This window comes from Panthera leo, chromosome B3 (assembly GCF_018350215.1).
Source record: "Panthera leo isolate Ple1 chromosome B3, P.leo_Ple1_pat1.1, whole genome shotgun sequence".
In the NCBI taxonomy this organism is placed as follows: Eukaryota; Metazoa; Chordata; class Mammalia; order Carnivora; family Felidae; genus Panthera; species Panthera leo.
This window is the reverse complement of record NC_056684.1, coordinates 121,173,230-121,196,901: the sequence shown is the minus strand read 5'-3', so window position 1 is coordinate 121,196,901 and position 23,672 is coordinate 121,173,230. Positions and strand designations below refer to the sequence as shown.

General features: G+C 54.2%; 1 protein-coding gene across 1 annotated transcript; it reads left to right on the top strand.

The window, feature by feature from the left end:
* The first annotated feature begins 5,719 nt into the window (after positions 1-5,719).
* IRF2BPL (interferon regulatory factor 2 binding protein like) lies at positions 5,720-9,396 on the top strand. Its single transcript, XM_042943890.1, has one exon. It carries the CDS (start codon positions 6,601-6,603, stop codon positions 8,971-8,973), a length of 2,373 nt encoding a protein of 790 aa, XP_042799824.1. The 5' UTR covers positions 5,720-6,600; the 3' UTR covers positions 8,974-9,396.
* The last annotated feature ends 14,276 nt before the right edge of the window (positions 9,397-23,672 follow it).

Sequence of the window (23,672 nt, the reverse complement as noted above, 5' to 3'; positions counted from 1 at the left end):
CTTCCACCATAAAATGTACACTTTCGGCTTTCCTCCTTCCCCTTCATCATTCAGCCTGGGGTCCTCCTCAGGGGTGAGCATTTAAAATGTGGCTATCCTCGGGGGCGCTTGGGTGGCTCAGTCAGTTAAGCGCCCAACTTCAGCTCAGGTCATGATTCGCGGTTTGTGAGGTGGTGCCCTGCTTCGTGCTCTGTGCTGACAGCTCGGAGCCTGGAGCCTGCTTTGAATTCTGTGTCTCCCTCTCTGTCTCTCTCTGCCCCTCCCCTGTTCATGCTCTGTCTCTCTGTCTCAAATAAATAAATAAATAAATAAATAAATAAATAAAAAAAATGCAGCTATCCTCGGTGAGGGTAATTTAGTAAGTTTCCTAATACTTCGGTGTGTTTGAGAGCTTCAGATTTTCCTCCAAACCCTCCCTCCTAAGGCCGGGTATAGAAAACCCAGAGAGAGAAAAAAGTCTCAGGGGATGCCAGGGAAGCAGAGTTACACCATTTTGCTCAAAGCTGACTGACTGGTGACTGATTGTACCTCAAAAATAACTCGTGCTAATTTGTGCATAATTCTGCATCTATTGGGACAGTAGTGACATTCTTAACCTGCAAACTCTTGTGGGGAGATGCATTTCACTTTCTTGCAGTTTCTGAATTTCTTAGAGGCATCCGGGGACTTCCCCCCACTCCCTCCCAAAAAGCTAGCAACTCTGGGGGAGAATAAGGAATGCTGGGTTTAAAGCCAGAGAACCTGGTTTCCAGTAATTCTGAACTAGCTCTGGACCTGCTTTCCTCACCTATACAGGAGAGTGATGAAAGTAACACCTACCTCACAGGGCTGGTGGGGGATCGGTGAGATAATGTCTGGGAATGCACTGCAGGGCCCTAGACAAATGGCCGTCATTATATTGTTCATAATCTCTTACATTTTATTAAGTGCATTATAATCTTGTATCTTCCATGCAGACCAATGAGTCAGGCAAAGGAGGCAGTGAAATTATTCCCATTTTACAGACTTAAGAAACCAAGTTCAAGTGATTTGCTCAAGGTCAGATAGCTACTTAGTTAGGGTCAGCCAAGTCCAAGTCGAACAACATAATGTAAATATGTACAATGTAAGCACCCTCCTTTCCTCCTTCTCCTGAGTTAGGGGTTGACTGCCCAGCTCAGGCAAGTCAAAATATTTTCAGATCATAGCCATCCACCCCAACCAGTGACAGCAGTGATGATGATGGCCCGTCTGTACCAGACTTGACCGACTTGACCGACTTGACGATGGGACCGGGAGGCCTCAGGGAGGGCTTCCCGCTCTGAGGCCCCGCCTTCTGGCGGCCCCCAGCAGGAAAGCGGGCGGCGGCGGCGACCGGTCTCCGAAGCTAGGCAGTGGAAATCCCCAGCACTGGTGCGGACTGGTGGGAACCCACTGGCACCCCTGCTCCCTGCTGAGGCCCATGCGGAAGCCGGTAGGATGGAGGGTCCGGGGTTCTGCGCACCTGTGGCTTTAGTTGCTCCCCTGCCAAGCTCTCCTCTGACTCTAGTCCTCCAAGGTCTCCTTCTCGGTTACTCCCCTTCTTGGGATGTGGGTATTTGTTTTAACCCAACTGGGCCAGTGAATAGAACCCTTGTCTGCCGCTTCCCATTTTTTCCCTCTAGGCCTGGTCCTTAGGAGGCTCATTCCAGGGTTCCTTTATTTTTGGACCTAAAAACACACAGCAGCTTTTGCTGAGGGCAGCGCTGGGCTCCCCGGTGCCCTGGCACGCTGGCGAAGAGGAAACGGGGAGGAGGCAGGAACCAGACGCGACTCCCTCGGCCTTTCTTTCCTTCCCTGCTCCCCGCCCCTTCAGGAAGAAAGCAGTCAGAGATCTGATCGCTCGCTGAGGCCGCTGTGCCAGCACCAACCACTACGTCGTCCTCCTTTTCTTCCACCCAGCTTTGCCCAGAGCGCCCGGCTGCCCGCGCGCCGCAGGCTGGGCAGGTCCTGGCGGGTGGCGCTGGCTCCCCTCCCCAGGGATTCTCAGCGAATCACGTTGTTCCTGGGCTTTCACGCTCGAGTGGCTCTTGCGTAACCCTACGCCCTGGCCTAAGTTAATACTTTTTTTAAATACCAGAATTAATACTTTAGGAAAAGGCAAATACTTCCGCCACAGAACCTGAGAAAATGTGTAAATTACTCCGCTGACTGGTTCTCCCTCCCCCAGAGCCCCGAGGTTCCTGGCTCGTGGGGAAGGGGTCCCTTGGACAGGCCGGAGCAAGGCCCAACCCAGACGTTTGTTTTCACCGGGTCCAGCTTACCGCCAGGCACAGCGTTACCAAAAAAGGCCTTTCTCCTGCCAGAGCGCTTGGCTGCGTACGGCTGTGCAGCGGGGTGACGCGAGGTTCAGCCCGGGCCTCTTCGAAGGCTGAGCCAGTTGGCGGCAGGGATGCCAGGCCGAAGAGTCCCCAGCCCGACCCATCTCTGCCACAAAGGGCTCGAAACGGCTCGGGGACAGAAGGGAGACTGCAGGGAGCTTAGAAATGTGTGGACACGCTGCGACCTTCTCACCCTTAAGGTTGGGCGGTGGTCTCTGGAAAGGCCAAGTGGAGAGTTGACCAGTTTAGAGGGGGACAGTTCTCTGAGGGTGTCAGCTCAGATGGCACGCTGGAGGAGGGACAACCATAGGAAGTAAATTCAGGGAGGACTGCAGGCGTTTCCTCCTTGAGCCTGGTTGAACCTGGCTTTGCTGGTCTCCCAGAACCCACCTCCAGTCTCTCCACCTGCTGTCTTAGGTCGAGCCCCAGACCAACCCCATCCTTCCCACCCACACCGTGGACACAGCACTGTCACATGGGCTTCGCCTTCCAGGGAGAATCTACCTCCAAAACATTGATGTTCTTGCTTCTCACAATCCTGGACACAACCCCAAATAGGGCCATCTCAGACAAGCAGTTAGGACAAAACTGACCACCATAAATGACGGTGATTCTTTGAGGGTGGAAGGGTGTCAAGAGAACTATGCTTTTTAAATTAAAGGATTATGAGACTGTAATGGAAGTTTGTTTAAATGCATGTTTATTTCTAACTCAGTGTGTCTGAAGACACCCGGCATGTATGTGTATATATATCTCTCCTTTAGTAACAGCGAAGACAGAGACAGACAGGGAGATGGAGACATATGTGCACGCATACCAAACATAACACTGTGACATAGACTCCAACTTGCTTTCTCTAGCAGCCTGGCTAGAGGGTTGGGGCTAGGTTGCCGTTCCTCAGTATTTTTGGTTTAATAAAGGGATGGGCTGGATAAATATTAATGTAAAGAAATGGGTGAAGCAGCCTAGCCAAAGCTAATGAGCCTGGAGCCCTGGGCTGGTGGGGATGTCACTCCATTTCCCAGCCCTATGTTTTGACTCACTCCAGGATAGCTGTGGTGTGGGGAGGGCTGAAGTTTGGAAGGGTGAGGCAATGCCCTGGAGCAGCTCTTTACAGAGGAATCACTGCTGGGAGCCAGTCAGCCTGGGAAAGTTTATTATTGTTGGGGGGTGCACAGCGAGCTCCCTTTTTTTCTTTTTTTTTCTTTTTGCAATAACAGAAATCCGGCTGCTCTGAGATGAAAGAGGGGTTCCCTAGGGCTCTTCCTTCCCCTTTTCTCCCCATCCTTAAAATTCCCCTTCCTTTGCACCTCTGACCCCAGAATGAGCGGGAGAACCATGTGCTGAGGAGTGCTGGGTGGCAGAACAGTCTCTGAAGGTCAAGTGTCAAAATAAAAATAAATACATCTTGTTTCTTACACTCAACTTTATTACAATTAGTAGTAACAGTAGTGATGTGCATAATGACCCTCACATTTTATGCAATTTACAAAGTACTTTCACATGTTAAGTAGCAATAGTACCACCATTAATATCAATACTACTAATAACCAACACTTACTTCCTGTGAAGCCTGACACTGTGCTCTACACAGCGTATGGTGTGTTTGTTTCAGTCTGTGGCAGTGGCAGATCCAAAACTTCTTTATGTGTGAGAACTCACTGGCACAACCTGTTTGGAAAGGGAAGGATGGGGGTTGGTTATGAAGGTGTATTTTGCATAGCGCTTTACATGAGATTGTATGTAACAAAGAAGGGCCGATGGAAATTGTGAACACTGCAAATCGCCTTTGAGAACCTGAGCTTGTCACAACTACCTCTCAAACCAGAATTACTGGATGCAGATCCCACCTCCATCTCTAATGGCCGTGTGACCTTGGGCAAGTCATTTAACCTCTTTACTTTCTGAGCCTGCAAAACAGCTAATGATAGAATCTACCTGGGAGACAGTATTGAGAGTTTAATGATGACGCAGGAAAACCACCTGGCAGTGTCTGGCTCACAGCAATCTCAGTGAGTTACCTCCTATTATGACAAAAAACAAAACAAAATCGCAAACAATTCTAGTAAGGTGGGGGCTATGATCCCATTTTACAGAGGGAACACAGGTGATGTGAAAGAAAGTAACTAGCTCAAGGTCACAAAGCTAGTAAATGATACAGAGGAAATTCCAACCAGGTTCAACAAACTCCAGAACCTGAAAGCCCCTTGTATTGCTTCCTCTCTTCCAGCCTAGCCCATGATAATCTCAATTTTCATGAGGGTGGGATGAGGGTGGGATGAGGGTGGGAGGAGCAGACCCAGTACTTAGGAGAATCAGTGGAACTGTCCTAACTAGAGCTACGACCAACCTTATCTGTTTTGCAATAAGCCATAATGATGAGCAGTGATCCCCTAACGGAAAAGACATCACGGCCTTGCTCAGCTTTCTGAGCACTACGGAATGAAATCACAACATGTGAGAAAGAATCCTGAAACTGCCACCGTGCTTTACAAAGAGATAGCAATATTATTAAATGCTGCTCCACCTTCTTTTATCAAACCGGGAAAAAGCACTCACCTGTTTGGCCTCTGCAGCACCTTCCCCCTCCCTGCCCCCAACTGCAGCTGTGAGCAGCCAGTAGCTTGTTTTCCTTAAAGGCCTCCGGGTGCTCTGGGTGCTCGCTCGTAGCGTCTTTAGACATTAAGCCAAAATTTTTAGAGTGCGACTGGGGGGGAGGAGTAGCTCACCCTGAATTCATTTAGCTCTGTCGTTGAAACTCGGGCTCCTAAACGAGAGCACAAAAAGAAATCGAAAAGGCAGTTTCTGGACCAATGGAAAACAGCTAATTTTGCAGGTGCTTTGGCATCAATGGTAGCAATGAATGTAACATCCATACCGGCGGGGGTGGGAGAGGTTTGATTACAGATGAAATGGGTAGTACCCTAAACGAAATTCGCAACGAAAATCTTGAAACTGGACATTTAAATTCACTGCCCGGGGTGGGGTAGGGAGCGGGATCGGAAATGACGCTTGTGGTTTTTTAATGCGTTTTTACTTGGGAAAGCCGGGCGGGGAGAGGAAAGGTCATCGTCTGTTTAATTTCCACCCCCAGCCCTGGACTTCCAGCATTAGCTCGCCCGGCCTCAGCTGTTGTACACACACGGTGAGGGGGGAGGGGAAGGCGGAGGCGCGGAGGCGGGGCCGACTGGGAGGAATCTGGGCGTCCTGCCGCGCATGCGCCTTCCCCGAGCAACAAGTGGGCTCCACAGACAGAGGAAGTGTAAGGGGGGGGTGGGGGGGAAGAACTGGTGCAGAGCATGGTGGTGACGTCAGCGCTCCGCCCGGGCGGCATCCCGCGCGGCCAAGCCGGGGACAGCGCGAGCCGCAGCGCGAGCGGGAGCGCCGAGACGCGCCTCCGGAACGTAGAGTAACAATCACAACCCCACATTCCGGGCGAGTGCGAGCGGGAAGGGATGCGACCCGGGCCGAGGCGCCGCGCGAGCGCCCTGCAGCCAACGTGAGCGCCGCCAGCCTCGGCGGCCCGGGCGCCGGCCAGGCCTGGGGGCGGCGGGAGCCTGCTTGCGTGCGCTCCTCTCCTCTGCTCTCGTGCGTTCTGGAAGCAGTGGCCGCGGCGGCTCCCTTCGGCCGTGCAAACCCAGCCGCCGCCAGCGGAACGGCCGACGCTGCGGAGGGGAGAAGCACCTCTCGGCTGCCACCCCCTCCCTCCCCCGACCCTCCGGGGAAGCAGCGACTTCAGCAAGATTGGACCCGGGCACCGGGTGGCACTGAACCCTCTAGCCTTCGCCCCGGGGAGCCTGGCGGGGAGAGGACGCAGCTCGTAGCGGGGCCCCTAGGGGAGAGGAAGAGACAGCCCCTTTCGAGCTTCCAAGCACCAGCCACTCCGGGGAGGGGGCCAAGAGCCAACAGCGGCCAGCACTCGGCACCCTCGCCCCCTCCCCTCGGGCCCGACGCTTCCAGCCCGGGTGCGCGGCACCAGGAAGAAGGCGCCTGAGCTCCCCTCCCGACGAGACAGCCGCAGTAGGAGGTGGGGGCGAGGAGCGGGCTGAACTCGTCCGCCGCCCCGGCGGTGGAGCCCCCGCGGAGAGGCGCTGCGCCGGCGGTGGAGACTCGCGCTCCCTCCAACCCCTGGGGCAGAACTTTCTCGCCCCCCCTTCCTCCCCCGCAGCCGGACTCCCTCCCCAGCCGGCCAGTCCTCCCGGAGGAGAAGGCGCCGCGGAGACAGCCTGGGCGGGGGCCTACCTTCCCCAGGGCGGGCATCATGTCGGCGGCGCAGGTGTCCTCGTCCCGGAGACAATCTTGCTACCTGTGCGACCTGCCCCGCATGCCCTGGGCCATGATCTGGGACTTCTCGGAACCCGTATGCCGCGGTTGCGTCAACTACGAGGGCGCCGATCGCATCGAGTTCGTGATCGAGACCGCGCGCCAGCTGAAGCGGGCGCACGGCTGCTTTCAGGACGGCCGCTCCCCCGGGCCGCCACCGCCCGTCGGGGTCAAGACGGTGGCCCTGTCGGCTAAAGAGGCGGCGGCGGCGGCAGCGGCGGCAGCTGCCGCCGCACAGCAACAGCAGCAGCAGCAACAGCAGCAGCAACAGCAGCAGCAGCAGCAGCAACAGCAACAACAGCTCAACCACGTCGATGGTTCCAGCAAGCCTGCGGTGCTGGCGGCCCCGTCCGGCCTGGAGCGCTATGGCCTGAGCGCTGCCGCCGCCGCTGCCGCTGCCGCCGCCGCCGCGGTGGAGCAGCGCAGCCGCTTCGAGTATCCTCCACCGCCGGTGAGCCTGGGAAGCAGCAGCCACGCCGCGCGGCTGCCCAACGGCCTGGGGGGCCCAAATGGTTTCCCCAAGCCAACACCGGAGGAGGGACCCCCAGAGCTGAACCGCCAGAGCCCCAACTCCTCTTCAGCCGCGGCGTCGGTGGCGTCTCGGCGCGGGACGCACGGTGGGCTAGTGACGGGGCTGCCCAACCCGGGGGGCGGTGGAGGCCCCCAGCTCACGGTGCCCCCCAACCTGCTGCCGCAGACGCTGCTTAATGGCCCGGCCAGTGCCGCCGTGCTGCCCCCACCGCCGCCGCACGGCCTGGGCAGCCGTGGGCCCCCGACGCCCGCGCCCCCAGGGGCGCCCGGGGGCCCCGCTTGTCTGGGGGGCGCCCCAGGCGTATCAGCCGCGTCGTCCTCAGCGTCGTCTTCCACCTCGTCGTCAGTGGCCGAGGTGGGTGTAGGTGCTGGCGGCAAAAGGCCCGGCTCGGTATCGAGTACAGACCAGGAGCGCGAGCTGAAGGAGAAGCAGCGGAACGCCGAGGCCCTGGCTGAGCTGAGCGAGAGCCTGCGCAACCGCGCGGAGGAGTGGGCCAACAAGCCTAAGATGGTCCGCGACACGCTGCTCACGCTGGCTGGCTGTACGCCCTACGAGGTGCGTTTCAAGAAGGACCACTCTCTGCTGGGCCGCGTCTTTGCCTTCGATGCTGTCTCCAAGCCGGGCATGGACTACGAGTTGAAGCTGTTCATCGAGTACCCCACGGGCTCAGGCAACGTGTACTCCAGCGCATCTGGTGTGGCCAAGCAGATGTACCAGGACTGTATGAAGGACTTCGGCCGGGGTCTCTCCTCCGGCTTCAAGTATCTGGAGTACGAAAAAAAGCACGGCTCCGGGGACTGGCGCCTACTTGGAGACCTGCTGCCTGAGGCCGTGCGCTTCTTCAAGGAGGGCGTGCCCGGCGCCGACATGCTGCCCCAGCCCTACCTGGACGCCAGCTGCCCCATGCTGCCCACGGCGCTGGTGAGTCTAAGCCGCGCCCCCAGCGCGCCCCCGGGCACCGGGGCCCTGCCGCCTGCCGCCCCTTCGGGTCGGGGCACAGCTGCCAGTCTTCGCAAGAGGAAGGCGTCCCCTGAGCCCCCGGATTCCGCCGAGGGCGCCCTGAAGCTGGGCGAGGAGCAGCAGAGGCAGCAGTGGATGGCGAACCAGAGCGAGGCACTAAAGCTCACCATGACGGCCGGGGGCTTTGCGGCGCCCGGGCATGCCGCCGGAGGGCCGCCCCCACCGCCTCCGCCCCTGGGACCCCATTCCAACCGGACCACCCCGCCCGAGTCAGCCCCCCAGAACGGCCCTTCCCCCATGGCCGCCCTCATGTCGGTGGCAGACACTCTGGGCACTGCGCACTCGCCCAAGGACGGCAGCTCCGTGCACTCCACCACTGCGTCCGCGCGGCGCAACAGCAGCAGCCCGGTGTCACCGGCCTCGGTGCCCGGGCAGCGCCGCTTGGCATCACGGAACGGGGACCTGAATTTACAGGTGGCGCCCCCGCCTCCTAGCACCCACCCGGGCATGGACCAAGTGCACCCCCAAAACATTCCGGATTCCCCTATGGCCAACAGCGGGCCCCTCTGCTGTACCATTTGCCACGAACGTTTGGAGGACACGCATTTCGTTCAGTGCCCATCCGTCCCCAGCCACAAATTCTGTTTCCCTTGCTCTAGAGAGAGTATCAAGGCCCAGGGGGCCACCGGCGAGGTGTACTGCCCCAGCGGAGAGAAATGCCCCCTGGTTGGGTCGAATGTACCTTGGGCCTTCATGCAGGGCGAAATCGCGACGATCTTAGCTGGAGATGTTAAAGTGAAAAAGGAGAGAGACCCTTGAACCACAAGACAGCCACCTCCTTTGCCCCTGACCGGCTCCTCTCCGATCCAGAGGGCCCCTCCCCCACCCCCCCTCCCCCCTCCCTTCCCTCACCCCCAAGATGTAGAATTGTGAATATAACAAACTGCAAAAAGTTAGTCTTATGTATAGACATTATTTTCGTCGTATGTTTCTATATTTTGAAACAAAAGGTATGTAACTTCTTCATTTGAAGGATAAGCTGGTTTGTGTTAAGCAGTATAATATTGGTTGGGTCATTTGCATCATTTCGTTAGCATTTATTTGGTGGCAGAGTGTTTGCCTAGGTACCGAATTAATAGCCCTTAGCAACGACTGCTGCTGGTGTGTATTTTTGTAAATGTTATGCACTCTCTGAAAGGAAAAAAAAAAACACAAAAGAAAATGACTTTTTGTTTTGTTTTGCCAAGGCCAGTGTTGCTGCCTAAAAAAAAAAAAAAAAAAAAAAAAAAAAAAAGCTATAAAATGGTGAAAGCTTCTTTCTAAACAGCCCCAAGTGTTGAAGTCTTCACTTTATTTTGTTGGTTTTGTTCCGTTTTGTTTTGTTACTCTGTTTTGTTTGCAAAATGGTAAGGGGGAGGTGTTGGGGGGGATGGGGTGTTTTTTGTTGCAAGTTTGTGAGGGAAAATGTTTTGGTTTGTTTCTACTGACCTGGATGTGTTGGATCTTCACGTGTTGTTTTGTTTTTGTTTTATTGATGCACGGATGCTTTTGAACAGTAGAGCGAAATGCTAGACATGGGGAGTCTGCTCTGTTTGTCCTTTATACATTTCTGTAGTTAACAGAACACTGTAATGTGCCTTGGAGCTTAGTAACTTGTAATAAATTCAATTGATATTAATTCTGCCCTGAGTCAGCAAGTGTGTTTTTCTAGAGCTAAGGCCACATAGTTCCAACACAGGGGACACCCTCCCTACCAGCAGAGGACACAAATGCTGGTGCCTTTGCAAGCCCTGAGAGGTTGGCATCTGTAGAAGGCCTAGTGCTGGCTGACTGCCCCTCCCCCCCTCCCCCCCCCCCCCTCCCAGTACCAGGCTATTTACATTCACCTCTGGGGGCGGGATGGTTGCTGACTAAGCAATTTCTGTTTACTCTTCTGCATCTCTATTTTCCCCATGCACGCCCCAGCTGCAAATGGCATTGTCAGGAACTCTCCAGTGCAGCTGTGACTTGAGTTCAAGTGGGAAAAAGCAAAACAAAAAAGCTAAGATGCTTTGCCTCTTCGATGTGGCAGAAATCACGCCACATGTAAAGCAAAAACGCCAGAGAGCTGGGAGCTGTCCGCGGAGGCATGAAGGGTGTGGGCAACAGGGAAACACAAGCATGGACTGAGCCAGGAGAGTTGCCAGCAGCTTCCAGCTGATGTATTGGAAAAGCAGGGCCACCTCATTCATCACTCCTGTTTCTTCTCTTTATGATAAGTACTTCCAAAGGCTGGACACTTAGCTGGTGAGAATTGTGGGGAGCGGAGGAGGAGAAAAAAAGCCAAATCCAGTTCCTGAGGCAAAGGTCACTTATGACATCAAGTAAAACCCATTCCCACTGGTGAAGAAATTCAAGTATTCGTCTAGTCAACTTTTGGGCAGCATTTGTGAGGTACAGAGGGGTGGGGAAAGGGACCAGGACTGGAATGTCCCTCGGAGCTCTGAGCCCCCTGGGCTGAGACCAGACTGGAGCTCTCCCAGAGCTAGAGCAAGGCAAACAAACCTGGTTTGGACCTTGTACTTTGTGGGAGGCAAATGGAAGAGGAGAAAACGGAGGGAGGTAGCAAAACAAAACCTACCTGAAATTCACTCCTGGTCACACCCCAGTCCTGAGAGCGGTTTGGGCTGGCCCAGGATAGTCCCATCAAGGTGAGGAATAGGAATAGATGAACAAGAGAGGAGACCTGGTGTCTCCAACCCATTCCCATCAAAGAGGGTGCAGGAGCAGGTGGGGAGGGAGGCGGGTATGGGTGCAGGCATGTTTGGGGAAAAGCAAATCACTGGTTAGCCCAGAACACCGGTGTGGAGGTTGGGTTGGTGTTGGGACTCGCTGTTAATAACACCCTTTTAGTTTCTGTTCCTGCTTTGCCACTACCATCACTGAAGTAGTGGAAACCATGACTCTGTGTGTGTGTGTGTGTGTGTTGTGTGTGTGTGTGCGCGCGTGCGTGTGTGTGTTGGGGGTGTGGATAACTGGCAATTGATGGATTTGCTGCAGCCTCTTAATCCTGGTACATGGGAGGTGCCTGTCTCACCTCTTTAAGAATCTCCCCACATATAAATAGATATGCGTGTCAGCTTCCTGCAAATGTGTCCTTGCATTTTCGTCTCCTGCCAAGTGTTGTATTGGTGCTTATGAGTCATGAAACCTATTTTCATCCTCAGGGGTAATTAACTTGGGGGTGATAATGCATAGCAGACTGTAGGAAGAGTTAATTCTAAAACCCATCCTCGCCGGCTACCAATCATGCATTTCACTTAAAGGTCTGGGTTGGCTTTTCTCATAAGCTCATTAATAAAAACCAAGCATGTTTCGCCTGGAAGATCCTCTAAGGTGCTCCCAACCCCCACTCGCAGCACATACACTCTTCAAATGGGTAAAGCACAGGAGCCTGAGAATACAGAGAGAGAGTGTCATGGGTGTATTTTAACCACCATTGGAATGAAGGAGCCGTGGGTGCCGCCATGGCATTGAACTGCGCATGTGGACTTTGATGTGTGGATTACCTGTCTGGACATAGACCTGCGAGTATAGTCCAGTGGCTCCAAGTGGGAGTTTGGTCCTGTTATTGCCTCTGTGTGCACATCTGCTGCTGGGGGCCTGCCACTGTGTCTTCATTGCTATGGTATTACCTTCAGGAACTTTTAGGATTACAAGACCCTCGCTTTAGTGCACATAGGTAGGAAAGGGGCCTGTCATTAAGAGCTGAGAACAGTGGAGTTTGCTCCTTCTTGTTGCTGGGTGCATTATTAGCGGGAGAGGCAGTAGCTGTAATAATGAGGCATCCAGCAAAGGCCGCCAGTTTGGTTTCACTAAGGAAGCCTGCCTTGATGAGGCCTGGGGGAGAGGAGGGAGGGAGTGGGAGGGAGAGCAAGGGTTGGGTGGAACTCTGGCTGGAAGTGAATTATAATGGCACAGTTAATTAAAGTTTACCATAGCCAGGGGCCATTTGTTAAATGGCGGCTCTCTCTTCTCTTTTTTTGGAACCATGTGACCTTTCTCCTCCCTCAGACCCATTCAGCCGCTAGTCTGGTTGCCTTAACCAGTCTTGCTTTGATCCTTCAGCTAGATTCCCCCTTCCCTGAAGCTTTCCGCATTGCGCGCCTAGGAAGCATTTTCTTCTCCCGCACGAAAGGATTCTTACGGGTTTCAGAGATTCAGATGGAGATGTCTGGATGAGCCTAGGCTTCTTCATCGCCAGTTCACCCTGGCTTTCCCCATCTCTGCCATTTCCCGTCCTTCTTGCTGCCTTCCCCCACAGAGCCAAGGTGGCCAACATTTAATAATACATATTGTGTTTATTTATATGCATTGTTGGCACAGCTAATCCAAGTTGGATGTTTCTTTTAGAGGACACAGGGGTAAGGCAAGGAGGGTTTTGAGAGAATGGGCTGATGGGGTCATTTTTTGACCTTGATCTCTGAAGACTGCACCATCAGAGAGCCACTGCATCCTGCACTCACATGTGAACCCACTCCGCTCATGTGGGCATGGATGCCCACGTTACCAAATGTATGATTCATGGGTGCATTCGCACGTGCATCTAGCCCAAGCTGTTAAGGTAGTGACTACTCAAATTCACTTTTGCTTTCTCCCAGACCTTATCAAATCCAGGAAATGAGAACCGGGAACGACCATACAGTCATCTAGTGAAATGCTTTCTAAACCTGAGGTCAGAGACACCATAGAAAAAAATCTGATAAAAATGATGGATCCTTCCCCAGAATGTACAGGTGCCCTCACACACATGAATTTGCATACATTTTCTTTCCTTTTTAATATAAATTTTATGTGTTTATTTTTAAATAGAGGAAACATTTCTTTGGTTCAAAAATTCAGAAGGTGCAAAGGGGAATACGGTACCATCGTAAGGCCTTCTTTGTGCGAAAGGCCCTGCCCATGCTCAGTTCCCTTCTGGGATACAACCAGTGTTCCCTGATTTGTAGAGGAGTCTGTGCACATATAAAGCCCAACCACAGAACCTGAGGTTGGAACTTAGGTCTAGTCCATCCACCTTATAAAGATAAGGCCGCCAAGGCACAGAGAGAGGAAGTAACTTGTCTATGGTCACACAGTGGCAGAGCCTGGACTAAATCCCTATAAGGGAACTGCTCTGATGGACATTTCCTACAATAAGTAAGTAAGTAAATAATAAATAGATAAATAAATAAATAAATTAATTAATTAATTAAATAAAATAAAAATAAAGTAAGGACACTTGACCTAACCAGAGCAGTATATGAGAAAAGGCGACGACAAGGCGGGCAAAGGACTGTGAGTGCCTGATGGGGTGGGGCTCAGAGATTTCACTAACTCTTGGAGGACTAGGGACAGGCATTTATTTGTCCCTTGGTTTCTTGTAGCCATTCCACTTGGGGACGAGGATGTTCAGAGAAGTTTCCAGGTTCCTGACTGTGAATGTGAGAGGAACCTGAGCCAGTGGTCTTTTCTTGACCTTTGAGCTGTGGGTCTTTGCACCACCTCCCCCTTTGCTGATCAGAAACTTCTGATGATTTAGACAGATAAGCAAGCATCTGGGCATAGAAGTAAGTAGGAAGAGAGAAAAAAGATCAACCAGGACTCTTCCTGCCTTCCAGTGAGCTAGTTTGGGGCCTCTCTCCTCCCTTCCTGTCACCCACCTCTGCCTGGCTGTGTCTCCCCACTGACAGAGGGAACTAAAGGGGACAAGGAGCACCCCATGTGCTGTGCGATGTGCTGGGTAGGTGCACACTAGGCCATCCAAGCTTTAGGCCAGCCTAGGAGGAGGGTGTGATGATTCCCATTTTACAGATGTGCCAACTGAGCTCAGAGAGGTTAAATACACAAGGGCATCCCTGTTATGTTATTCAAGTCCAGGGCAGCCTGGATTCTTCCCAGGACTCCTATGTCCTTCCAAGCAAAATGCCTCTGACTTCTGACCCTAAGGGCCCAGGAAATCCAGGCTCAGAGCTTAAACCCGTCCCTCAGCCCCCTTTCATCTTCCAGAGTCTCAGTGTGAGCCTGGCCAGTGCCAGTGAGCAAGACTGCCTACAGCAGGGGCTGCCAGGATGCCCTAGCAGAGGGCGTTTCTTGGGCTCAGTGTTTTGGGGACACGCAGTGGTGCTGTTCAGACAATATGTGCAGTCAGAGTAAGATTTGTTCTCAAGTCTCCCTCAACCACGTGCTACCTGCAAACTTAAAGAATGAGCGCACCTCTGTCTCAGTTTTGACTGAACAGAGAGGTGGGCAGGAAGCAAATGGGGATTCTAATTTCTAGGGCACATCGCTTCTGATGCGGAACATCAGCCTTATGAGCCACCATCTTCCCTGGCGCTCTTGCTTCAGTTAGGGGAAAAGAAGTGGCAATGAACTCTTGAGCTTGGCCTGGTTGTCCTGTCTCTTTTGGAGTCTCAGGTATCAGAGATTGATATAAGGTATAAGAGGTCGTGTGCAGTCTCTATGAAGTCTGTGTTTAGTGTTGGGGTTTGATCCAGGAAAGCATACCTCTCTGTGAGCACCAGATTGTGGACCCCCAATTAATGGGTCCCTGGTTCAGGCCAGACGCAAGCGGAGTGTCCCAACCCCCCAGCTGGTCTCTTGTTGGCTGTAGTCGCTGCTCACTCCAGGACACGGCTCCGGAGTAGTCAATTCTTTAACACATCTGAGCATGTCACACCCTTGCTAAGAAACATCCCTTGGCTCCCTGTTACCTATAGGACAAAGTCCAGATTCCTTGGCTCCACAATTTCCCTCTGCCAGGGGTAGGGTATTTTAATTTTTAAAAAGATATGACATGTACATGGTTAAAAAAAAAAAAAGAAAGAAAGAAAGAAAAAGAAAATCACACAGCACGAAAAGAGGCTCAGCGAAAAGTTGGTCACTCTCCTTCCCGTTCCAGGTCTCCAGTCCCGCTCTCCCAAGGGAAGCATTGTGGGCAGTTATTTGGGCTATACTTTTAGTATTAGATGCACAAAGAAGTTAAGGTTTATAATATGTATCTTCTGGGGGTAGATACCGAGACAAGCCGAAGACAAGACGAAAGGTCCAAGGCAAGGAGCCGGACCTGGGTCAGGGGTATCTGAGTCTGGGGTGTCTCCTAACCCCACAGCCAGGGGTTAGCTGTTATTCTTCACAGGCTCCGGACAAAGGGTGTGTGTGTGTGTGTGTGTGTGTGTGTGTGTGTGTGTGTGTGTGTGTCCCTGGCCCACACCCAGTGCACCTGCACCACTGTGATGTGTTGGGCTCCCCTGTGTGGTGTAGGGGGTTCTCTGGAGGGAATGGGGGTGGGGAGAAGTGGGGCAGTGGCCATGGAGGCCAGGTATCTCCTGCAGTGTGCTTTCTCTCCCAACACCCACCACAGACAGCTCAGTGAAGCCGGCTCAACTGCTTCCCTAGGTGACAGACCAGGAACCTGTGGCTAAAAGAAAGAGCAAGGGAGGAACATTATTGAGTACACCTTTGGAGCAGACAGCCGGCCAGGCATTGTCATATACTATTTCTCTTTTATTATGGCTGCTTGTTGCATTACTCTCCGGGGACAGGAAAGTACCCACAGTAGGTACTATTATCACTCCCATTTTCCAGACAACACAACCGAAGGCCAGAGCTGTAAATAACTTGCCCTTGCCTGGCCGCGGGCCTCCTCTCCCATCTGGAGGCTAACCTCGCGCTCCCCTAGCCTCACGCTCCCTCCCAGCCTCACTCTTGCCTCACTCTTCCCCAACGCAAACCCTTCCAGGGAGGCCTGGCTTTTGTCGCAAGGACTGAGCGCTTGAAATCCAGGCCACGGGGGTTGGTGGCTCAGGAGCCGCGACTCCAGGGGGTCCGGCTGCCTCGGAGAACAGGTTTGGGTCGCTGGGGGAGCCGGGGCGACACTGGCGGCCAGCACCCCGGGAGAGGCAGCTGTGGAATGCCGGCCACGTGAACGCGAAGGAATTAACTCTGCGCCCCTGGGTCTCGGCCCAGACGGTCACGTGACCACCTCCTACAAACTCGCCCCTCCCCTCCTCGTCGGCTTGGAGCTGTAGGCCCGCAGTGCTCTGTCTGGCCAGGGCCAGGCGACCGACTCCCGACTCCTGGCTCGGGGAGTTGCCAACAAGCCCAATTCGCTGGGGGTGAGGGAGCCCTCTAGCATTAGGATCGTTTTAGGGGACGGAGAGAGAGGTGTCCGGGGAGCTCCCCAGGGCAGGACAGGAAAGGGGAAGAGGTGGGGACCCCAGAGCAAGAGCTGCTGTGGGCTCCCTGCCCCCCATTACGGGGAGGCAGTTAAACTACCTGGCCAGGCCATCTGCCCGGAGGCAGCTTCTCCGGCTCCAGCCCCGTCCTGCCCCAGAAGGATCTCCATGCCACTTGGGTGAGTGGAACAACTCAGCTGGCAGGCAGGGCCAGCCCCAGCCAGGCTGGGAGAGCTGGCACCCTGCAGCCCCTGGTCAGCCTCAGGCACAGCCCACACGTAACCGGCTCCTACCAGTGGGCCGCCGTGCCCCTCCCCCACAGAGGCGGAAGGGGTCAGCAGGTGTCTGCCAGCCAAAGCCGCTGGCTGCCTCCAGCGCCCTGGGGAAAGGGAGGGCCTCTGACAGCCTGCACCAACTTTTCTTAATTCCACATGGTTCAGGTCAAGCCCTTCTCCCTGGGAAGCAGCTGAGTCAGAGCCTGCAGCCTCCTTATCCCTTCATCTCCTGTCCCACCTGCCGGTGACTTCTTCCCAGGGCTCTCTCTCCTCCCCACTGAGGCTGAGTGCCTGAAGCAGGGCTCCTGTTCCCTCAGGATTGCAGAGGCGGTGGGAGACACCTAGAGCCCAGGCTGTTGCTTGTCTGAAAGGCTGCACCCTCTCCTTTTGTTCCCCCAGTCCTCTTGCTTCTCCTTCAGTGCTTCTCATCGCCCAACAGATACCAACTGATTAATGTCTGGGTTCAAATCCTGACTCTGCTGTTAACTTCAGGCAAGTTGCTTGATCTCTCAGGGCCTTAGGGTCCTCCTGTGAAATGGGATTACCCCTCACAAGGATGTTGGAAGAATTAAAACACATAATGCAAGTCAGCAAGGCTCTCAATGAATGTTGGCAGTATTGCTGCCCTTACTCTTGCTTGGCCCAGGTGCTCCCTCCCTCTCATGCCCCTGCCCCCAGTGCTGGGAGGGGCAGAGGACGGATAAGTGCTCTGACCGAGGGGCCCCAGGAGCACAGATGGGGCCTGTCCCATCTGGGGCACTGGAAAAGTCCCCTTCCAGAAGGTCAGGCTTATAAAGGAAGGAGAGAGGTGGGGGGAAGGGGACTAGGAGGCAGGAGATCACGGTTCCATTGGAGAAGGGCAAGGAGTTAGCTTGGTTTGGCTGGTGGGTGGGGAGAGGTCCAACAAGCAGGACCTCCTGAGCCAAGCTGAGGAGCTTGGAATTAATCCTGAAGGGCCTTTGAAAAATACAAGCGGAGGGACACAGTCTGATTTGCTGTTTGGTTTACTTTCCGGCAGTAGTGTGAGGACTAGATTAGCCGGGAAAGAGAACGAAGGCTAGGAAACCAGCTAGAAGGCGATGGTAGGATCCAGGCAGGAGGTGCTGAAGCCAAAGTAAGGAAGGGCAGTGGTATAGGGAGGGGCTCAGAGATGTTGGGAGGAGGGAAGGCAGGCCCCAGTGCGAGATGCACTCAGGTGCATGAGGGACAGGCAGAGGAAGGAAGGAGGCTGGGCTAGCCCTCAGGCAATGCAGCATGGGGGCAGGTTTAGGGGAAGAGGTCTGGTCACTTTTTGACCCTGCCTGAGGTGCCATGGGCCAACTGGGGGGGCGATGCCAGGTAGGTAGGTGGACATGCCTGTCTGGACTCTGCAGACAGGTCTGGGCAGGAGCAGAAGAGGGGTTGTCTTCCTTGTGGGTGGCATCGGAGGCGTGAGTTTGCAAGAGGTCCCTGAGGGAAAGCGGGCAGAATGACAAGGCTGTGGAATACTGGGAGCACTCACCTTCCAGGGCTGGGGGAGGAGATGAGTAGCCGGAGGGGTGGGAGGACAGCCACAGGAAAGAGTGTCCTGCCTGCCAAAGGAGATGCTGTGGATAGGGCTGGGTGCTGGCCTAGATGGAGGAAGATCAGGCCGGAAAGGTGTCCGTTCAATTCGGCAGCAGGGAGGTCCCCGGAGACCCTAACCAGAGCAATATGTGCAGGATGGAGGTGTGGGGGGGGGGGAGTGCAGGGGCAGCAGAAGACCCAGCTTGTCCCCAGAGTCTTGGCCCTGAAGGGAAGCGGAGACCTTGGCAGCCAGGGACGGGTGGGTGGGGTCTCTCTGGTGCACACTGAGAGAGACATAAGCACATCTATAGGGAAAAGCTAGTGGAGAAGGAGTGGTTGAATATACCAGAAGGGGGATGGTAATGAATGAGTGACAGCCCCCAAGAGGGGAGGAGACATCCAGGAGAAGCAGTGCAGGGTACTGAAGAGTCATACTAAAATAGCCGCCATCTACATTGTGTCTCCTATGTGCCAGGCACCGGTCTAAGTGCTTTATAGATGCTAACCTGCTCAGTCCGCACAACAGCCCTAGGAGGTAGGTGCCGTTATTATGCACATTTTACAGAGGAAGGATATAGACAGAGAAAGGTTAAGTAGCTTGCTCAAGGTTATAAAGCTACCATGTGATGCTGCCGGTATGCTGGGAGTTGAACCCAGGCAGGGTGCCTCCAGAGATGTGTAATGGCCCAGAGCGTGGATTCTGGAGCCAGACAGCCCGGGTTTGTATCCCGGCTTCTCCGTTTACTTGCTTTCCCCTCTGTCCCTCAGTTTCCCCACCAGGAAGATAAGTATGAGAATTATACCTAATTCATAGTGCTGCTGGGTGAATTATATGTGTAAATGCCTGGAAAACGCTCAGAGAAGGGCTTGGGACAGGGAAGGCACAGGTGGAGGGACTCACCTGCGACAGGATTGGGTGCCTCTTCCACTGAGAGCAGCGGGAAGAAGCCAGCACAGGGCTGATGGAGGGCTTCTCGTAAAGTGTTTGCCTATTTATGGGCCCTCTCTTGGGTCAGACAGGGCTCTCTGCTGGCAGCTTTGGATGCTGCTTGCACTAGAAGCCGTCGGGACTTCTCTGCTCAGTCGCTGTGGGACCTTCTGCATGTGACTGTAAGCCTCAGCATCCTCCCAGGCCAAGAGGGGCAGTGATGCCTGCCTGCCAGGCTGTGGGGAGGATGCTAACACTCATCCTGCAGAAGCTCCCTCTACCGCTTCTACAAACATCGAAGAATGGCAGGGGCCAGGCACTGTTCTGGAGTGAAATTATTAGTATTTTTCTTGACGCCTCAGCACAGTACCTAGATGCTCATTAAATGTTGGTCAGACGAGGAAAGAGGGTGTCTCCCGCATGGAATGAGAAACAGGTGAAGGAAGAGGTGCTAGAATTAATTAGAAGAGGAATGTGGGTAGAGCCCCCCTCACCCCTTTGCTCCATAACATGCACCCTCAGATGTCCTCAGGGGTCACTTGCCTCACCCCTTCTGGGACAGCATTTGCTCTGTGGGCTGATGGGCAGATCCCTGGTTACATGCACATGCGACCTAGAAGATAAGAGTTGGGGTTGTGTGCACCTGGGGATGGGAAGCCCGGCCTCTGGGCCAGCGGAGGATTTGCTTCCGAAGACCTTTGCTCTGAGGGCTCCTTGAAATCAAACCCACTTGACTCGGCTGCATGATTTCCCCAGTTACGGGAGGAGTTTGTTCCGGGGATAGTGTGGGTTCTGGGCAGGACTGGCTTCAGGAGCGTGGACCTGTGGGGTCATACCAAGCCCCAGATTTGAAAGGGATGGTTTAATGCTTTGCTGTTGTCATCTTGCTTTGCTGTTGTCATCTTGAAGTTCTTAATGATTTTGAGCAAGGGGTCCTACGTTTTCATTTTGCACGGGCCCTGCTAATTATGTGGCCTGTCCTGGTTCTCGGCCCTGGGGTGCTTGCGGTCTCCCTGCCCATAATGAACCTGGGAGGGCCCGCATCTGCGCGTGACAGAAGCTGAGAGCTTCATGGCCAGGCCAGAGGGGCTGGGGAAGGCAGCCTGTGTCTCTGTCCCTCCAGAGGCCTGGGGTAGGGGTGAGATTTGTGGTATTGGGTAAAGCACGCTGGTCAGACAACTGGGTTTGTATCCTCACTCTGCCACCAGGCAGCTGTGTGCTCTTAAGCAGGTAATGGACATCTCTGAGCCTGTTTCCTCATCTGTAGAATGGGGATAGGGTGACCACATCACAGTACGAGGGTTAAATTAGCTAATGTATGGAAAGTACTTGGTTCATAGCTGGTGCTTAGCTGATGTCTGCTGGTAAGTGTGTGGTTGGGGTAGAAGGGCAGTTGGATTGAGGGTAACATGCTCCTGCTCTAGCCGACTGTGGGAGAAGAGGCATTGAGGCCCCTCTCTGCCATCCTTGGAACCATCTTCCAGGAAATGGGTGGTCAGCTCTTCCTTCAAAGTGGCCCCCATAGGGAGAACAAATCCCAGCTCTGGTCCAGCGGTCAGAATTTTAGGCTGCCAGGACAAGTTCCGGGGCCCTGAGGGACCCTGCTCCACCCTCCCCGCACCTTTGCACAGCCTGGTTTCCCGAGACCTTTTCCACTGGAACGCAGACCTGCCTCTGCACATGGTGTCTAGGCTAGCCCAGCTTTCCCTGTATAATAGCAGTGAGCCTTCTTTCCGCAGGCCCTCCCCCTCCTGGGGACAGAGGCATGGCCTGAGGTCACATGCTGCCTCCTTTTCAACCCCCTTTTGTCCCCACCCCTTTTCTGATCCTTGACTTACCCTGAGCTGGATTAAGACCTTTAAGCAGCCCAGAGAGCTGGGAGGTTGAGGTGTACCTCCCCCCACTCATCTCCATGCAAACTCAAAATAAAAACCACTCTAAATCTTAAAATTAGTGTGAGGAAGTCCAACAAAGTTCTGATTTTTCCCAGGGTGACTACTTCCTTGCTATTTTTGAAATACTAGGAATCAGCCCTTTAAAAAAACCAAACGAAAACCAGGACACTGTTGATGCCCTTTTACTGCCAGTGCCCTAAGCACACGCTTAATCTGTCTGTTGGGCAACCTGGCCTCGCCTGCCCCCTCCCCTGTGCCAGAGCCGGACAGAGGACTGGCCTGCAATACAGGGCATTGGGTCACTCTACCCAGAGACTTCCCCAGGGGAGAGGGAAGCCCAGGGCCAATCAGCCCCTGTTGGGGAGGTGACATCAGGAAAGCCCAGAAGGTTCCACTTCCGCCCCTGCCACGGGTTGGGGGGGTGGGGAGCACCCTCTCCTCCCCACTAGAGAGCAGCCAGAGCCAGCCCGGGCCCCCTTCCAGTCCTCCAGCTGGCCAAGGACGGCTGGGCTGGGCTGTGTCAGTCCCCAGGCCTGTTGCCCTGTACTCCACACCTGTCAGGCAGGTCTCCCTGCCCTGAGCCACTCCTCGTCCTCCCTGTGGGGGAGGGAGCCAGCGAGTGCTGGGACTTCTGCAGACTGGCTTTTCCAGATCCTGCTTGTAAACTCTGGTTACAAATGAACCCCACATGTCTGATGAGGAGGGTACAGCGGTAGGAGGTAGGGAAGGTGAGGCAGGAGTCGATGCACAAGCAGCAAGTCCAGTCCTCCTCAAGCACAATCAGGGAGCGCCCCAGAGAAACAGGATCCCGAGCATCCTAGAAAATTCTAAATGGGAGGGGCCTTTTAGAGTACTCCATTCTGCAGAGAGAAAACAGGCCTAGAAAGAGAAGAGCAGGTGGCTACCACAAGGTGAGCAGCAGACACATGGCAGGTCGAACAAAGCCCTCTTGGCCTTGTCTCAGTCCTCCGTTCTCCCTGAGTGAGGTAAGAGGACAGTCCTCTACCCCTGTCTGCTCCTCCCCCAGCGTCCCCTGCCTGCTACCCTGCCTGCCTTCTTGCTCCGCTGTCCTCCACCCAATCAGCACCCTGGGCCTATCCATTGTCCCCTTTCCCCTCACCAGGGGAACACTCATTTATTTGTTGAGTGTCTGGCCTATACAAAGCCATGTGTTCTTCTGGATAACAAACCAAAGCCAGAGGTTAGATGTTTTCTGCAGGCAATTTCACATTCCAAGGGAGAGAAGGGAAGGAATGAGTAGATTTGGGGCACTTTACAGGTGCAGGGCGTTTCCCCTACATGACTGTGACGTTGGGAGTACCTCCATCCCAGTGATGAGCTCTGGAGTCACAGTTTCAAAGCACTGGGCTCAAGGTTTCAAAGCAGCCATGCTCCGGCTGGAGCCTGCCTCCAGACCTATGCCCTTGCTTCTGCAGCGCACAACCTTACAACCCAGCCTGAAGGCTGCAGCCTGCAGTGAGCAGTCTGCATGATCTCATTTCATCCTTACAGCGCCCCTGACAGAGCCACTGCTATCCCGCCTTTTTACAGAGGAAGCAACTGAGGCCCAGGGACACCCAACTAGAAACGATCGGAGCTGGAATTTGAACCCAGGGCTTCATGCTGTAGGTCCACGTGCTTGATCACGGCGCGGTCTGAGTCCTGCCACACACGTCCAGCCCCTTGTCCCATGGCCTGCAGTCTTGGGCTGTGTGTTTCAAGCCAGGTGTCTGGAGTCTCCCTGGGGAGGGCAGGGGCTGCGGGTCCTTGTTCTGAAGCTGGTGTTGGCAGACCGCCACTCTGGTAAGGCTTGGCAAGGAGGAGTTGCCGATATGGGCTAAGAGTGCAGCTTGACATGTGTGTCTTTTGCTCTCTTGCCCTTTTTTGGGGTTCTAGCTTTGTCCCCATTGTTCTGGGGGGGATTGATTAGGCTGTGTTTCCTTCCTCACCAAGTGCTTGCCCAGCAAAGGCGATAAAATACACAGATGGGGTGCTTGGAAAGAATTCTTTCAGGCTTTGGGATTAGATAGAAGGGGGTTCAGATTTCTTCTGTACTAGTGATCTTGGAGAAGTCACTCCGAGAGTCAAGTTTCTGTTCTGTGAGGTAGAAAGAATGGTGCTTCCTTCAAAGCAGGATACAGGGAATCAAGTGAGATACCAGATGATCGTGAACTATGAGGTCCTCTCTAATTGTTGATTGCGATGCACTGATGCTATTATCTTCCTAAAGGAAAGAGTCAGTTTGGGGGTTAGTGCAGGTGGTTGGTTGGGAGAGTGACAAGTGGAAGGCTGGGAGGCTGTTGGTAACGTGGATTGTGCCCCAGAGCCCTGAGACTCCTGAGCTACAGGGGGAAGGCTACAGGTGGGGCTGTCCCCTGTGCCCTGGCGTATCAAGAACCTCACTTTGCCTGGGTTGCTGGGGGAGTGACAGGGGTTCACACTGCTCAGGGGTGGAATGCACCAATTGACCCTCCAGAGTGCAGGGCCCCAGGGCCTGTTGCCAGATAGGAGCGGCCACATTCCCTTCTGAGCTGATTCTACCCCCAAGAGTCCCTTCCCCCCAAAGAGGGGCTCTCTGACGTGTCAGGGATTCTTGTTTCCAATGAGCCTGGTAGCTGTGGGGCGATTGGAGGATAGAAGGAAATTGCCTAAATGGAGCCAGGGGTCCATGGCTAGAGGA

What these genes read in the sequence shown, in the direction of transcription:
- IRF2BPL (XM_042943890.1), top strand. Translation starts at nt 6,601, where the DNA reads ATGTCGGCGGCGCAGGTGTCCTCGTCCCGGAGACAATCTTGCTACCTG.